Source organism: Podarcis muralis, chromosome 7 (genome assembly GCF_964188315.1).
Source record: "Podarcis muralis chromosome 7, rPodMur119.hap1.1, whole genome shotgun sequence".
NCBI lineage: Eukaryota > Metazoa > Chordata > Lepidosauria > Squamata > Lacertidae > Podarcis > Podarcis muralis.
This window is the reverse complement of record NC_135661.1, coordinates 22,154,780-22,172,848: the sequence shown is the minus strand read 5'-3', so window position 1 is coordinate 22,172,848 and position 18,069 is coordinate 22,154,780. Positions and strand designations below refer to the sequence as shown.

General features: G+C 48.8%; 1 protein-coding gene across 3 annotated transcripts in view; it reads right to left on the bottom strand.

Annotated features, from left to right (window-relative positions):
- NOC2L (NOC2 like nucleolar associated transcriptional repressor) overlaps positions 1-18,069 on the bottom strand; it is a 120,934-nt gene that overhangs the window by 8,543 nt on the left and 94,322 nt on the right. For all 3 annotated transcript variants that reach the window (XM_028740775.2, XM_028740777.2, XM_077931371.1), the window contains 5 exons: positions 17,508-17,621; positions 16,281-16,382; positions 12,665-12,808; positions 11,304-11,417; positions 10,353-10,497 (listed from right to left, as the gene is read on the bottom strand). In XM_028740775.2, coding sequence (XP_028596608.2) covers positions 10,353-10,497; positions 11,304-11,417; positions 12,665-12,808; positions 16,281-16,382; positions 17,508-17,621 — 619 coding nt within the window. The remainder of the gene's footprint in view (positions 1-10,352; positions 10,498-11,303; positions 11,418-12,664; positions 12,809-16,280; positions 16,383-17,507; positions 17,622-18,069) is intronic.

The window sequence follows — 18,069 nt, the reverse complement described above, 5'->3', positions numbered from 1 at the left end:
TCATGTCCTATTTGGGGGCGTCCCAAAGGCACCTCGCCTCTGGCACTGTAGGAAAATGCGAGGCTGACATTTGCTCAAATCCGGCAAGCCAGAGATGAGAGACATGTGGCCCTCCAAAGGCTGCTGGAATCCCAGTGCCCATCAGTCCCAGTCAAGCATGGCCAACTGTCAGCAATGGTAGGAATTGTAGTCCAGCAAAATCGGGGTAGGGTGGGCACAGGTTCCCCATTCCTGCGTTAAAGGCTCCTGGGAGCACCATCTGGAAAAGGAGGCTGCCTGCTGTGTCTCTGCATGAGTGGCTGCTCTGGCTTTGATTAAGGTTGATTAAAACAGGGGTGGGGAATTTGTGACCTTCCAGAGGTCACATCCAGCTCCCATCAGTCCAAACTTGCATGGCCAAAGGTCAGTGGTGACAGACGCTAGAAGCGAGCTACATCTGGAGTGCCCCAGATTCCCCCAACCCCTGCCCTAAAATGGCATTCTCTCCATCATGCAACTCAATGCATTGGTTTCCCTCATCCATAAAATGGGCATAAGGAAACATAGAATTGTAGAGTTGTAAGGTACCATGAGGGTCATCTAGTCCAGTGTTTCCCAACCTTGTGCCTCCAGATGTTTTTGGCCTACAACTCCCATCATCCCTGACTAGCAAGACCAGTGGCAAGGGATGATGGGAATTGTAGGCCAAAAACAGCTGGAGGCACAAGGTTGGGAAACACTGATTCTAGTCCAACCCCCTGCAATGCAGGAATCTTTTCCCGATGCGGGGCTCAAATCCAAAACCCTGAGATTAAGAGTCTCATGCTCTTCCGAATGAGATATCCCAGCTGTAAGCATGACTCACCTTTGAGAAGATATGTGTTTTAGGGCAACTGGTGATGCTCCCTACCCAAAAATAACCAAATGTTGATCCTTACAAACACACAGAAACACACAAATTATCCCACAGTGGAGTAGGTCTAAGAAGGACAACCAGTCTATATTAACTCTCCAGCTGGAAAGGTTATAGGGAGGGACCAGTGCAGCAGCTCAACGACCAGAGACCTGGGTTCAAATGCCTACTTAGCCATGAAGTTCACACAAATCATACCAGTCAACCTCAAGAGAGCTGATGTGGACAGAAAATGAGACTGAGAGGGGAAAAGAGAAATCTGGGAAGGGCCACAGCACGCAGAAGGCCCCAGGTTCAAACCCTGGCATCTCCAGGCAGGGCTCAGAAAGGTTCCCTTGCCTGAAACCCTGGAAAGCTGCTGCCAGTCAGTGTTGACAATACTTTGGCAGATGGACCAAGGGGTTGGGCTCAGAATAAGGCAGCTTCCTAGGTACTGCAAATCTCCTCACAATCCTCCAGATAGAGAGGGAAGCTAATCTTGTCTTTCGAGCTCTGTTCATTGTTTTAGGTTGTGTTTTAATTTATGTATTATTATTATTATTATTATTATTATTACTGCAACGTGATGCTGTTTCAGCCATGCTGTCAGCTGAATTCCTCAGTTGAAAGGTGGGGTGGGATTAACAACAACAGAACAAACAACCACAACACACCACAAACAACAACTTTGGCTGCATTTTACAAACAGGCAGAGTAAATGTATAGACACACACACTTCTAGTGAATTGTATCTTTCATTTAGTCAAAAACGTACAAGAGGCAGGGAAATGCAAGTTATAAGCGAGAGAGAGAGGAAGAGAAGAGAAGAGAAGAGAGAAAGAAGCACAAAACTCCCCTGAGGTAAAATCTGAGATAATCATCTATGGTTATTACATAATCTATTCTTCATCCTCCCTCCTCCTCTTCCTCCCCCTTCCTTACCCACTGACATTTGGGTCGACAGGCTAATTATCTGATAAAAGGAACACGTCCAACCTCACCCGGCACACAACCGCACACACACAACCACACACACAAACATATACAATCGTTGCTCATTACAGATCAGGCTGGCTAGTAATGTATGCACAGTCACGCACCAGGAAATTCGTTCCCGTAACGAACCGGGGAGCGGGGGGGGGGGGGGGGTAAGGAAGACCGTTCCCTCTGGCCGCCCCACACAACCCCCCCTCCCTCCCCACCCCCCCAATATTAAATTGGCGTAATATGATTACGTGCTGGATAAATGAATGAACGCGCTAAAGTTCATTAGAGGCGCACCGTCGCTTAATGCGGACAGATCGCTCATTACGGGCCCCGGCGCGGGGAGAGGCAGCAGCCAGCGAAGCGGCTCCTCGCCGGCTTTAATTGCCTCGTGACAAGGCAATCCACCAGCTCTCCCCAAGCCATTAATAACCACCCGCAGCAGCCAGCCTCCCCTCCTGGAGCTCCGTCAGCCGGTAAATGAGAGGAATGAGTCCGCCGCCGCCTCTCCCCACTGTGACCGCAGACAGGCCATTGATCAAATCTGGCAGGCGAGGGGAGGCCATCTTACACGGGGCCTCGTTCTCGGAAATTCAACGCGGCTCTGGCCCGAGGCGTCCAAACCCCCTGACCTTTCTCTTTCCCCCGCCTCCCTCTCTCTCACACGCAGACAGAAGCAAGGCTCCCCACACTATCCATTCCTCTTAGCATCACTAGTCCAATTCATCATGGTGATAGATAGATGATAGATAGCAGCCAAATGCGGCCCTCCGCTCCTCTGTATCTGGCCCTCGGGACTCTCTCTAAGCCACACCTTCCCTCCCCTGGGCCATGCCCCTCACAATCCCACTCAGCCGTTTTTTGCCTGGCTAGAAATGTGCCCTTCATCTGCGACAATGCTTCCCTGGATGGAGGTAGAGAGGGGTGGTTCAAGTGTGTTTTTGGGAAACGGCCAACGGTGCACAAAGGCAAAATTAGCATTCATTGCCCCCGCCCCATTTTGCCCCTGGCCCCGCCCACCCCTGACCTGGACAGGACTGTGGCTCCTGCAGTGAAGTCTTGTTTTTTAGGGGAAGCTTACATTACTATTACTCCAGCTTTCCCAGTGATTCTCCACAAAGCCTTTTAGAAGCAACTTAAAAGGTAAAGGGACCCCTGACCATTAGGTCCAGTTGTGGCCGACTCTGGGGTTGCAGCGCTCATCTCGCTTTACTGGCCGAGGGAGCCGGCGTACAGCTTCCGGGTCATGTGGCCAGCATGACTAAGCCGCTTCTGGCGAACCAGAGCAGCACACAGAAACGCCAGTTACCTTCCCGCCGGAGCGGTACCTATTTATCTACTTGCACTTTGATGTGCTTTCGAACTGCTAGGTTGGCAGGAACAGGGACCGAGCAACGGGAGCTCACCCCGTCGTGGGGATTCAAACCGCCGACCTTCTGATCAGCAAGCCCTAGGCTCTGTGATTTAACCCACAGGAACTTAAGAGGGTTTTTTTTTAAAAAAAAGCTACATGCTATTAAAAAAATAAAAAAGATGTATCACTCAGTAGGATGAATCTACTACAAACCTAATGTGATTTTATGGCCATGGCCTCTTTGGAAAAAAAGAAACCCTGAGAAACCCTTGCAAAACCCTGAGAAAGTTGGGTCTGTGTAGATTGCTTGGCTCTTTCTTCCATACACAAATTCCCCTGCTTTTGTACTAGTGAACAACAGTTTACAGGAGTCAGGCAGCTTGCAGAGTCATGAAGTTAAGGGGCCACAGCAGAGAAGGCCCCGCTTTGTACAAACTTTGATTTGAGGCCCTCTTCCCCAAACAAGAAAGTACATCTAAGCAATAATTGCAGTGTGGCTCCTGTATATGGTCATTAGTATAATTAAAAATAAAGTAAAATACAGACCATTTCTTCTGAGGGAAGCCACACAGAAGAGAAGAGAAGAATACAGTGGTACTTTGGTTTACAGACGCTTTAGGTTACAGACTCTGCTAACCCAGAAATAGTACCTCGGGTTAAGAACTTTGCTTCAGGATGAGAACAGAAATCACGCAGCAGCGGCGGGAGGCCCCATTAACTAAAGTGGTACCTCAGGTTAAGAACCATTTCAGGTTAAGAACACACCTCCACAACGAATTAAGTTCTTAACCCGAGGTACCACTGTATTCCTAATTTCAAAGCCGCAGTAATGTGGCTATTGAGACATATCTGAACACCCTCCAATAGTTCTTATAGGAATGGTTTCAAACAAACAAACAAAGCACTAGTCCTCATGTTTGCAAACTTGGAACATGGGACAACAAAAATATATGGATTCTGAATCAAAATGAAAACACATTCTAGTTATGTTATTCATTTTTGTAGTTTAGAACGCAACTAGCCGGTATTTGGCTCTTAAGGCAGCCAGCATCTATCAATAGAGTGCATTTTAAAAAAATACAACAACCACACAAACGCATAACTTCTGCCAGAGAATTTAGGAGGTCCAACTTCTTGATATTTCAGGGGGGGGGGGGAGATCCATAGAATAAAACACAGCTCCAAAGGGCCTTATTCCCCTCATGATTGAAATGGAGAAAGAGGAAGTCAAAATGGGATAAGGCCCACTCTGGTGAAAGGTTGTCTCCAATCAAGTTCTCCTCAGTGTACACCCACTGGAATTAATGAACCTAAGTTGAGTCAAGGCCATTAAATTCAGATGGGTCTAAACATTAGGTACAACCCTTTAGTCTTGATTAGAGATCTAAGTTTGCAATGGTTAAGTATCAGGAGCCAGGCTGCTCTCCAGACTAACTTACTCCGCAGAGATTATAGTTGCTATAAAACGCTAATGAGTGCTTAACTACTGCAATATTTAATTAAAAAAAAAGGAAGAGGGGCTGTGAGCTGCTGCTAATTAACAGAAAATTGGTAATTTCCAAGCTATTAACGGCTTATTTTCCACTCATCTGAACACAGCCAAGAAACTACAGCTATAGCATAAATAGGAAGCGCATTCTGTCAACAAGGGAAGAGCTTGCTGTGAGGTGGGGCTTGCTCTCTGGTGAATTCATGGGGACTAGGAACCTGCTGCCTCAATCAATCAATCCTTCACGGCTGCTTTTCTGTCATGAGTTCCAATGAACACCTTACTATGCCATCTGCCCTGTTTCGGGAAGCTTTTAAATGTTCGATGTTTAGTTTTATTCCTTTATATTTTGTTGGAAGCCGCCAAGAGCGGCTGGCGTAACCTAGTCAGATGGGTGAGGTATAAGAATTATTATGATCATCATCATCATCTTGCTTCTCCCTGTACAAAACCCATTTTTTGGATACAGGGGTGTGAAACCGTTTTTCTGACCAAGGGCCCCATTCCCATACAGGCAACTTTCCAAGGGCCAGTTGTGGGTGGTGCCAAAGGCCAAAGTGAGCGGAGCAAAAAGAGGAGGTTGTTACCTTTGTAAAGGGACCCCTGACCATTAGGTCTAGTCGTGGCCGACTCTGGGGTTGCGGCGCTCATCTCGCTTTATTGGCCAAGGGAGCCGGCGTACAGCTTCCAGGTTATGTGGCCAGCATGACAAACCGCTTCTGCGAACCAGAGCAGTGCACAGAAACGGCATTTACCTTCCCGCCAGAGCGGTACCTATCTATCTACTTGCGCTTTGACGTGCAACTGCTAGGTTGGCAGGAGCAGGGACCGAGCAACAGGAGCTCACCCCGTCGCGGGGATTCGAACCACCAACCTTCTGATCGGCAAGCCCTAGGCTCTGTGGTTTAACCCACAGCGCCACCCACATCCTGTTACCTTTGTACAGGAGGCTATATTTCCAAGTATGCAAAAAGCAGAGGGTTTTCAACAGCACTATAAACCAGGCATAGGCAAACTCAGCCCTCCAGATGTTTTGGGACTACAACTCCCATGACCCCTAGCTAACAGGACCAGTGGACAGGGATGATGGGAATTGTAGTCCCAAAACATCTGGAGGGCCGAGTTTGCCTATGCCTGCTATAAACATTCCACTGTCAGACAATACAGAGACATTAGCAGGGCTCCAGGACATATTCCAGCCATGCAAAAGCACTGAAGGAGGTTGTGGGAGGGTCCCAAGGGTGAAACAGAGAAGCCGGGAGGGCAGAATTTGTGCCTAGGTCTAACCACCACCACCCCATCCCATGTAAATACCATACCGTTTCCAAAGCAGGCCCACCCATTTTCCAAGCTTCTGATAGCTTCTCATTACCTGATAGCTGGGCAATGCAACATTCCCAGGTTTTGATTGGAATCCTGATCCATCTCTGCAGACTCACCCCACTTTTTTCTTTTTTTAAAAAAAGGGTAAATCATCTAGTCCTCAGGCCCCTGGGCTCCTCACGCCTGGTTTATATAATCAAGAGGACCAGAAAAATGATTTTAAAAGAAAGACCTCTGTATTCCGCCCTTGGGATTCTGCCTAGGCCACATCTTTCAGTACCCAAGAACTTTTCTTTTCTTTTTAACCAAGCAGATTTCCCAGCTGCACAAATTCCCCACACTAACTAAACACACACAAGAAGCCAAGCAAACACAAAGTATGTTGTGCTGCTTCCTTACATCCTGTATCAGTGGCAATTTCTCCATGGCAGCTCTTAGTCCCTATCTGCTACATAGCAACAATTCATATATGAATATGTCTTTGTTAAGTATCTAACAGGTGCTTTCAAGGGTATTTACAAGCATGCCACAAAGGGTTAAGATGCTTGAAGATGAAGAAGAAGAAGAAGAAGAAGAAGAAGAAGAAGAAGAAGAAGAGGAGGTTCTGTGCCCCCCCCCAAAAAAGATGTTTTAATATGGTTTGGGAAGTTTGCACTTATGCCTAATGGGTCTACTCCACCCCTATTTTTCAAACAGCGCATTATCAGCTTTACAACTGCACGATTCCCCGCACTCCCAACTACACACTTTGAAGATTCTTTGCCACAGAATCATAGAACTGCAGGGTTGGAGGGTCCCCCAAAGGCCATCTAGTCCAACCCCCTGCAACACAGGAATCACAGTTAAAGAAGGTCAGGCAGACGCCCATCCAACCTCTTTTTAAAAACTCGCCACCTTCCAAGGTAGTCCATTCCACTGCTGAACAGCTCTTCCCGTCAGAAAGTCCAACCTAATGTTTTGTCAGAATCTCCTTTCTGGCAATTAAAATCCACTGGTTCGGATCCTATGTTTTGGAGCAACAGACAACAAGCTTGCTCCATCTTCCACGTGACAACAAGCCTTAAAGATATTTGAAGGTGGTTATCATATCTCCGTGGAAGACAGAAGTGCCTGGCGTGCTCTGGTCCATGGGGTCACGAAGAGTCGGACACAACTAAACGACTAAACAACAACAAATCATATCTCCTCCTCTTTAACAAGATGGGGAATTAAGAGGCTGTGGTTGGGTGTTCCTCTGACTCTTGGAACATGGATGAAACGTGGTCTGTGGCACTGGTCCTCAACGGGTTGGCCTGGACCCACTAAGGTGGGTCATAACAGGAGCACCACCACCATGCAAATATGTGGGGAAAGATTAAGCAGTGGGTTCCCAAATGCATGCTTGAGCTGAAAGTGGGTCATGGGGTCTGAAAACATGAAGCCACCTACAGTCATACCTCAGGTTACAGACGCTTCAGGTTGCGTGTTTTCGGGTTACGGACACGCCAAAAACCGGAAGTACCGGAACGGGTCACTTCTGGGTTTCGGCACTCGCGCAGAAGCACTAAATCGCGCTTTGCGCATGTGCAGAAGCGCCAAATCGCAACCCGTGCGTGTGCAGACATGGCGCTGTGAACGTGCCTACCGCACGGATCATGTTCGCAACCTGAGCATCCACTGTATTCTACAACACAAAGGGATGCACCCAAACCTCCGCCCACTTTTGTCTCTGGCCCCGCCCACCAGCCCCATCCTCCGGCCCGGGTTTCCTCATAAGGGACCTTGTGCTGAAAAGGTCGTGTAAATAAAGCAGAAATTGGCCGCATTCAAGGGGGTTGCAACTTTGGGAATGTTAGGAAGCTGCCTTATACAGAGTCAGACCACTGGCCCATCTAGTTAGGTATCCATGGCTGGCAGCAGCAGCTCTCCCAAGGTTTCAGGATGGGATTCCTTCCAAACCCCGCCTGGAGATGCCATTGACCCTGGAGCCTCCATTGACCCTGGAGCCTCCTGCAAGCTCAGTAGATGCCCTGCCACTGGGCAATGGCCCTTCCCTGAGAAACAAACATGGCCTCAATGCTTTTGGGGAACCAGAGAGAGAAAGAGAGAGGAGAGATTTCCAGCTGTGACAGCTCCTGCTGTCGTTCCACCGAGGGAGGCTCGCCAGTCTCCAAAACGTGTCACTTCATTTCGCATTGCCAGCCCGCCGCATGCTGACAGGATTTCCCTTGCCTCTCTCCTCGCAGGGAGAATGGTGTCGCCGGGTTGGCAGCTAGCTTTAAAGGCGGGCACATCAGCAGCCCAGCCATGCGTGGCCTAACCGCCTCTCCAGGGGTGCCCGAACACCGTTCCCTGCTACGACCCAGTGCCCCTGCCACCAGCACAACACACACACACACACACACACACACACACACACACAGAGAGCAGCAGAAGCATTCCTGCCTCTTCTAGAGTCACGCTCAACTCGGCTTAGAAAAAAATGCTGACGGCGAAGACTGCCAAGCAACCAGCTCAAAATCAATACAGGCCCAATGTCCTCGTTTATTCCTCCCAAGTGCCGTGAGAGGGGCTCGCCCGTACATGGCCATGCCAAAAACATGAACTAAAATCCAGATTTGCACCTCAAGGAACTCCCAAACACAACATTAAGAACTGCCACAGTGGGACGGACTGACGGAGTCTGGCATCTTATTCCCACCAGCTGTTGGCCACATGTCCCAGGGAAGCTCAAAAGCAAGCCTGATGGGTGATTTGCTCAGCACGAGAGCCTCCGCTTCTAGCCCAAGAATGCTTCTTGGCTACTTGGCTATGCCCTGCCTCTACATTCAAAGGCAGCAGTGCTTCTGAATACCAGCTGCTGGAAACCACAGGAGCTCTTGTGCTCAAATCCTGCTGGCCAGTTTCCCCAGGCATTTGGTTGGCCACTGCGATAACAGGATGCTGGATTAGATGGACCACCGGCCTGATTCTGCTGGGCTCTTCTTATGTTCTTCACAGATGGTGAACCAACTCAGGCTGTTGCTTGATTTCAGGGTTGCTGAGTTCTACTCAAAAGTAGATTCATTGAAATTAATGGACCTCCGTTAGTCTCACGTTCATTAACTTCAATGGGTGCACTCGGAGTAGGATTAGCATTAGAGACAGCCCAGTAGATTAATGAACGAGTTAGGGGAAACCATTGAGCCTAGTGAGAAGATGCCCCTCCCCCCCACCAAAAAAACGGATCTCTGAACTGTATTTAAGCTTTCAGCACCCCCAGAGGTAATAGTGAAGGCTGGTCATTTTTCTTCCTTGTTTTCAACCAGTTCATTTTGACTTTGCCTTGTATTTGTTATGTGTTATGAAGTCTATATTATTTCACTGACCCACCACCCTTTGCAACTCACAGAAAAACCATGGTTTACTGGGAACATGCTGGTCTTGGCCACTGTGCTCCTTCCCTCTACTGCAGGGAGGGTGCAAACCACAATCTCTAATTTAGCATTGTTTGAACCAAGGATGGGGATTTGCTTGCCCTCCCAGGAAACCACAAATCTGTAGCTAAAGCTTTTTCCTGGCTTCTTCTTTGAGGTAAGTCAGGAGCAAAACAAACCTCAGTCTCTAGTCTGGACACAATGGCTGGGTTCACATGTCATAGTTTAGTGTGAATGAGTTGTAGTCGCACCTGGCCGGGGAAGGCTATTCAAAAGCAACCAAGGTGCAAACCAGGGAAGAAGTGCAGAACCGACTGCTCTTTTGAACAGCAGCAGTAGCATAGACGCCCTTCTGGAATCTGAATGCAGGCTTGTGCTAAATCATAGAGTTGGAAGAGACCACTGAGGGTCATCTAGTCCAACCCTCTGCAATGCAGGACTCCTGCCCACAGCTGTGCCTGGTTGGGCTCAAACCACCAACCTTCTGGTTAACAGCCAGGTGCATTGAACCATTGTGCCACCTGAAGGATCTGCTGAACTGTTCATCCAGCGACCTTAATAAGCAGCAGAAATAAAGATGTGCAAACAGCCTCACCAAATGGCTGCTAACAGGATCTCCCAATGCTCAGAGCCTTTTGCTTTCCCTTTGTATATTTCTGTGTTTATTTAGAATTTTTTTAAAAAAAAAAAACCCTTCCAAAACCAATCCTCACAACTAGCCAGCAATTCCCAAATGCTAAAACACACCAGCAGCAAGTGTCCAAAGGGGTGCTCTTTCCCTGATTCCCTTGCAACTGCGAGTGGGGGGCTTTCCTGGTGTGCTCTGGCTGGTATAACTCCCGCTTTCAAGAGAACAAGACAACTGCAAACCCCTAGTGGCCAAAGGGGAGACTGCGGCTCTCCCCACCCACCCCAGCTTCAAAGTCCCTGCTGTACCTTTGACAGACAGACCGCCGGCAGCATCTTCCCCTTCTTCAGAGTCGCTGTCCAGCTCAAAAAGGTCCTTGAACTCCCTCTTATCGTCCTCCTTCTCTTCGCCCGGCTTCTTCCGCTTGATTTCAGGTAGGTTCAGATCTTCCATCTGTGCCAGGAGAACAGAAAACTTTAGTCCTCCCCGTTTCAGTCAAAAGCATAAAGAAGCAGCATGACAGCCCATATAAATATATCCCTTGCCCTTTAACTGAAAAGAACTACACACATGATTAGGACAGAGGCTGGGGAACCTATGGCTCTCTGGACATTGTTGAATTCCATTTTCCATCAGCCCTGGGCAGCATGGCCAATGGTCAGCGATGACGCAGCTGGCAATATCAGGGGAGACTATAGTCCTACCCCACCTGCATCCCTACACTAAAGGTTCCTGGGAGCTGAAAACCCCACCCAGAAAGGAGGCTCACCGTTATGTCTCTGCATGAGTGGCTGCTTGGGCTCTTATTAAGATTACAACAGGGATGGCCCTCTAGTTGTTGTTGTTTTGGACCCTGGATTAAATGGTCCAGGAAGCTGGAAGTACATTATTATTATTATTATTTATTAAAATAGGGAAGGAGAACCTGTGGCTCTCCAGATGTTGCTGGACTCCAGCTTCCATCAGGCCCATGACAGGACAGCTAATTGTTGGGGATGATGGGAGATGTGGTCCGGAAACATCTGGGAAGGTATCAGGTTTCCCATCTCCAGCTCAGAAGGACACTGGCAAGAATGATTCCATCTCCATTCTGTTCAAAGGGCAAATTCCAGCCAGGCAAAATTACTCAAGGAGAGTGCGAAGGAGGCCAGGAAGGAGTGCGGCCTAGGAAGAGGTGTGTGGTCTGAGGATCAGAGAGAGAGAGGGCTGGGGGGTCTGCATTTGGCCCCTGAGCCTCAGCTTCCCCATCTGTGTCTTACCCGCTCTTTGCCACTGATCTCCAGCTGAATCTCCTTCTCCCTCAGCTTCTTCCAATGCACATAATATGTCATCAGCGGAGTCCCTTCCTCTCTGACCTTTTTCTCCCATTGCTCCTGTCAAGGTAAGCAAGAAAATACCGTTGTCAGCCGCAAGTGATCACCATCTTAAGAGCCAGCATGTGAGCATATCTTCACAGCTTTCCCCTCACCATCCCCCTGGAGGCAAGTCATAGTGTCTGCATTCCTATGCCCATTTTACAGATGGTGCAGCTGAGGACTGAAGGGGAGAGGGCAGGTCTTTGCTCATTAGGACTCCAGCAAAGAAATCGCTCAAACAGTCATTTGGGCATCCCCATGATTCCTTGATATGCCAAAGGCCACTCTGATCCACTGGATTAGTGCAGCCAAGAGAAGTTTTCTCTCTCCCCCCCCCCCCCCCGGCAGGTTAGCACAGCTGTAAGCCTAAAGGCCAACCATCTCAAAACCTTGTCAGCAGATGGAGGCTGTGTAAAAAGCTTTCTGTATGTCAGCCCAAGTCAAACAGATCCCTCCACATCCTCGCTCAGAAACTCATCATCAGAGATAAACGGCCTCTGAACAAGAAAGCCCAGAAGCATTGGAATGGAGGAACCTCAAGGGTGGAACTCTTCTCCCCACGCAGAACAACTTCTGCTACGTGCCAAAGACATACCTTTTTACCCCAGCCTTTGACAGTCAAGGTATTCTGTTTTGCGGGAACCACCTCTTTTTGCTAAATTTACGCTGTTCTGTTGTTAAACGGTTTCATGCATTTTATACATACAAAGTACTTCTGGAGGATCACACAGCCCCCCCCCCCAATCCCTGAAATGGGCCATCACTTGCCTTCTTACCTCCATCACAGTTCTGCCACCTTCTAATACAGGGGTGAAGAGCCTGTAAACCCCACCCCACCCCCAGATTTTGCTGGACTCCAACACCCATCACCTGACCACTGAGCCATGCTGGCTGTGGGCTGACACAAGTCCAACAAGATCTGGAAAGCCACACAAGCTCCCCCCCCCCTCCCCGCCACTCTACAGGGCTGTGGTTATGAACAGCCACAGAGGTCTCTAAATAATTTTATCATAAAGGCCAGAGATCGTAAGGGATTTCCACCGCGGCCTTAAAAAATATTAGTGGGCGTCATGAAACGAGAGCTCTGGGTTGTTGTTGTTTTTGTGGGCTGATCTCTTTTTCACAAGTCGACTCAAGCGAGAGTCGGCATCCACGCCCAGCCCTCCTCTTCCTTCCTGCCTTTGCGTGAGGCTCCGCCAAGCGGCAGTCAGAGCCCCTCTCCCGAGATGCTGAGGCAGAGAGAGAGAGAGAAAACAGAGACTCACCACAGCCTCCCGGTTAGCGACGCCAAAGGTGGCTTTCTGCCGCTTGCCGGTGATGTAGGCAGAGTTTTCCTGCAGCTTCTCCAAGAGCTGACGGATCGTCTTGCAGTAGTTGGCAACTTTGCACTCCTTCAGGAACGACTTTAGCTGCAGGAAAGGAAGGAGACATTCCACAAACTGATCCCATTAAATTCCCCAACTCTGCTCCTTACAACTTTGTATTTCGCAGTACGGCACAGCTGCCAAAAGAGCAGGAAACCATGGAACGCAGGATCCCACAGGAAGCTGCCTTGTACAGAGTCAAGCCACTGCTCCACCTGGCTCAATACCGTCTACACTGACTGGCAGATGCTCTCTAGGGTTTCAAACAGGGAGTCTGCCAAGAATTGAAGCAGGGACCTTCTGCAGGCTTTACCACTGAGTCACAGCCCTTCCCTTAAGGCATAGGAAGTTGCCTTATACTAAGTCAGACTGTTGGGTCCATCTATTTCAGTATTGTCTACACTGACTGGCAGCAGCTCTCTAGGGTTTCAGGCTGGCCCCTACCTGGAAATGCCAGGAACTGAACCTGGAGAGCTACTGTAAGTCAGTGCAGAAAATACTGAACTAGATGGACCAATGGTTTGACTCAGTATAAAGGCAGCTTCCTACCCCTGCCTTACATGGCCCTAGGAAGGGGAGGGGGGAGCAGACCCCCGCCTCTCATTTCTAACTGACTGCAGCTTGAGGTTTGAACTTTGTTCGAAGCTAGCCATTTGCATCTTTCTCTCCCCTGAGTTGCCCCACTAGTCACTGGAATTTTGGGCTCAGAAACCCCCGCCGCCTGAGCTGCACATTTAGGCAAAGCATGGCATGCCCAGAGTCACCCCAAAATCGTGGAATTCACTTGTGAGTGGGGATGGCATCACAACATCAGCACATCATGCTACAGAAAGGAAGAAGAACCCAATATGGTGCTATGTTCCTTATAAACATGTTATTTGGAGTTAAGGGTACGGGGTTAGAGAGATCCAACTTTTCGGACCACAATCCACCAGGGCAGTTCTTCTGCACAAGCTCTATTGAAAGGATCAGGACCTGCGCAAGAGAGGTTTCCTTGGTACCTTATATGCCTTGTAACCATAGTCCCCCAGATTTTTTTTAAAAAAATAAAAATGGGAAGCTTAGAACAAAAAAAAGTTCATTTAGTCCAGAATCCTGTTGGGCAACCAGATGCCTCAATGGGAAGCCCGCAAACAGCACCTGAGCACAACATCAACTCTGCCCCCCTGCAATTGGCATTTATTTTATTTCTTTTTTTTTATTTGTTGCATTTATACCCCATCTCCCCCCCCCCCCACCGGAGCTCAAGGCGGCTTACAACAGCTGTCCTGCTCATTTAATCCCCACAACAACCCTGAGAGGTAGGTACGGCTGAGAAGTAGCGGCTGGCACAAGGTCACCCCATCAATCGTGGCCGAGTGGGGAATCGAACCCTCATCTCTCAGGCCCTAGTCCAACACTCTAACCCAGAGCTTTCAAACTGTGTATCACGACACATTAGTGCGTCGGCTGCAGTGCGTAGGTGTGTGGCGTGAACACTCCCTGCTCACCTCCTGGGACTGGAAAGGGGTTAGTTTAACCTCCAGTTTGCTAGTTAAAGCCACCCAAGTTAAGTAAATAGGTACTGCTCCGGCGGGAAGGTAAACGGCGTTTCCGTGCGCTGCTCTGGTTTGCCAGAAGCGGCTTAGTCATGCTGGCCACATGACCCGGAAGCTGGACGCCGGCTCCCTCAGCCAGTAAAGCGAGATAAGCGCCACAACCCCAGAGTTGTCCACGACTGGACCTAATGGTCAGGGGTGCCTTTACCTTTACGTTAAGTGACCAGGGCCGGGGCATCTGGATCTGACCGCAACTGCCAAGCACTGGACACAGACACAGAACTTTGCTACACGCAAAGCCAGCTCAGCATCCAAATGAAGGGTCCCCCTCCCAAATTCTTTCCTTAAGACATTCTTTCTCCTTGCTTCCTTCCCACTTCCTCTCTCTCTCTCTCTGTCTCTCACAGTCTTTTCCCCCAGGGCATACGGATGAGGATGAAGCTGGAAGCCTGCGTGTTCGTGCTAATTGCAAGCATCCCCCCTGGTTGCTCCAAACAGCCAGCCAACTCAGATTATCCTCAGAGATTGAAGGAGGACAGGCAGCTGTTCCTTCCCTACAAACAACCTTCTGGGGCAAGCAGGACCACCCCAGGGTCCCTGGGCAAAGGGTCCAGGGGTTAAAAACCAAACGTTCCCTCTCCTCTGCCCACTACAGCCAGATTCCCTAGAAGGTTGTAAAAGTCTCCTCTGGAGATCCTTCCAGGCTACATCCGCGTTTCATGAATGAGGCAGGCCAGGATGGGAGTCCAACCCCACGCCCAGAGGGAGGGGGTGCAGGGGGTGGAATTCCAGGAAAAGCAAAGCCCTGCAGAGGCGTCTTTAAGAGAGTGGAAAGGAAAGGCGTTCCCCCAACGGCACTGCTGCAGACAGGGCTCCCACCCAAGCAGAATGGGAAGCAGTGAGGACATTTTTGAAAACACGTCACTTTCAGAAAGGGCCGTAGCTCAGTGGTAGAGCATCTGCTTTGCATGCAGAAGGTCCCAAGTTCAATCCCCAGCATCTCCAAGTAGGGCTGGGAATGTCCCCTGCTTGAAACCCTGTCAGTCAAAGTAAGCAATACTGAACTGGATGGCTGCTATTTAGAAGTGGACACTTGGGGAGAAAATGCGACTTTTTTATTTTAAAAAAATGTATTTAAATGAAAATTTCCACATGGAATTTGCATGTTCTGAAAAGCCGCAAACGAAATTATTTACTTTGTTGGTAACAAGCCTAAATCCCCCTCAGAGCAGTCCCACTAAAATTAATGAACCAGATTCAGTCATGGCTATAGATTTCAATGGGTCTACTCTGAGTAGGATTGGGGCACAATCCTTAGTTATTTAGTTGTGGTTTTATAAACGGTAAACAACCAAATTTTCTTCAGAGCACAATAAAATGAAATAAGCTAAGATATAAAAGATCGACAAACTCAGCAAATTAAAGGCGATGGGTTGCATCCAATGCTAGCCCTACTCAGTGTAGCTCAATTAAAGTTAATGGGTCTACTCTGAGTAAGACTTAATTGGGTCACACCCCAATAAAACCACTTCTACAATTATTATTCTGTGGGAAGGGCTGTAGAACAGTGGCCGAGCACATGCTTTGCATGCAGAACGTCTCAGATCCAGGCATGGCAGGGACTATCCCCCGTCTGAATCCTTGGGAGAGCTGCTGCCCATCAGTGCAGACCACACTGAGCTAGATAGACCAATGGTTTGACTCAATATAAGGTTGCTTCCTATGTTCCTAGTGCAGAATTTGGGGCTGACGGGTGAGCACATACAAAAGTGATGCAGACCAGAAATAGGGCATGTTTGCTCGCCGCTAATAACCAGACAACTTCCTGGATGAGCAAAACTTCTGTAGGTTGTCAAGTCTCTGCACTATCATAGACAGGGAACAAGCTCAGTCAGGATCCCCATTATAGAGGGACAGGGCTAACCCAGAGAGAGAGGTGCCTTTTCACCCAAGGCTAGTTTTTTGACACCTGGACGCACCTGGAGAATAGTTGGGAGGGCGAGCTCTGGAAAACCGATTGTATAGGCCTGGCCGTGAAGATACTCCAGAATCAGGTCGTATAGCTGGTCAATGAGGCCATCCTGTGTGGGGAAAAGCAGGAGAGGGGGACTTGTTAGAAAGAGAGAGGAAAAGCAAGTGCTTGTATTCTGCTTTCCTTCCACCACTGAACTCGAGACAAAGTCTCCACCCAGGTGATCTCCCAGCCAGGCACTGAGTGGTAGGGAATCTTCTTTGCATGCAGAAAAACCCAGTTCAAGCTCCAGCTTCAAGCCCTAGCATCTCCCGGTGTGGCCGGGCATGTCCCCTGTCTGAAATCCTGGAGAACTGTTGCCACTCAGTGTAGATAGGCCAAAGGAGTTTTCCATGCACCCATTTCAAGGAGCGCTGAATTCAGAACCATGAGGACTGGGAACTTAATGCTCTTTTTAAAAGGAGAATCATAGTTCAGTCGCAAAGCACCACTCTGAGCTTCAACCTCAAGCATCAGTTCCCAATGATCAATCAGGTAATGGAGAGCGGCATCCGATGAGAGGAGACTGTGGTGGCTGTGGTGCTTAAACTACACTTCCCATCATGCCTGTTCAATGGCTGTGCTGGTTGGGGCTGATGGGTGTTGGGAGTCCAACAACACTGGGATGGGGCATCAGACGGGTGAGCCCTCCCAAGACCCTCTGCCCAGTTCAGCTCTTTTATAACAAAGGACACCTGCAACTTTCATACAGCTGGCCAAATCACAGAGTCCAGACGTTACATATATAATGACTCATATTAATTACTTCTGGTGATGCTTAATTAGACTTGGTTTCGTAATTAATTAGGTGGTGCAAACGGGCTTATGGTTAAGTCGTATTCACTGCCCGCAGGGTGTCCCCCCAATTCTAATTCTATAGTACTCAAACTAAAAATTTTACTAGAGAACTGCAGCACAGTGCTACAGCATCTGCTTCGCATGCAGAAGGTCTCAGGTTCAATCCTTGGCACCTCCAGGCAGGGCTGGGGAAGAATCATTATCTCCCCCCCCCCTTCCGCCCCCAAATCCTTCTGCTTCTAGTTATTTGAATGTTTCTTTGAAGGGCAGAGTATAAATAACCACGCAAGCAAATATTGAAGATTAGGATTTCATAAATTTGGCATTTCAAAAGCAGCTATTCCAAAAAGCCAGAGGCTGGACCACACCATCTCTGCCCCCAAAGCCCGCCCCTTACCCGGAAAGCCTTCTCCTGAAGATTGGCATTGGAGAGCTTCAAGATAACGGAGAAGTTGATGGGTTTTGAACTCATGCGTCCCGGTTTCTTGTTGAAGTCTACCTGCTGGAAAACCTATGAGATAAAAAGACACAATCTAGTATTTACTATTTGTTCAGGAAGGAGTTTGGTGTCGTGCTATTATAATCGTTCTGATGGCACAATGATTTCTACTTGTCAGATAGAACAACTCTCCTCTCCCACCATCACCCCCTTTGCTGTCCTGGGACTCTCCTGAACCTCCAAAGGGGATTTGGGAGATATTGGGGGGGTGCCAGGGGGGTGAGAAAGCCCCATTGCATTAGCAAGAATCTTCCCCTAGCAAACCGGGTTAACTGAACCCACCATTCAAAGCTGTTGGTGTACATGCCATTTTACAGAGTGTCAAAGTTCCTGAGGGTACAATTTTCGCCCCTCACCCAACTTCCCCTGCCACCACCTAGGGGTGACCCAGAAGCTGCATTCACACATCACAGGGAGCCGAGAACTCTGGCTCTGGGGCGAGTGAGTAAACATTGCAGTT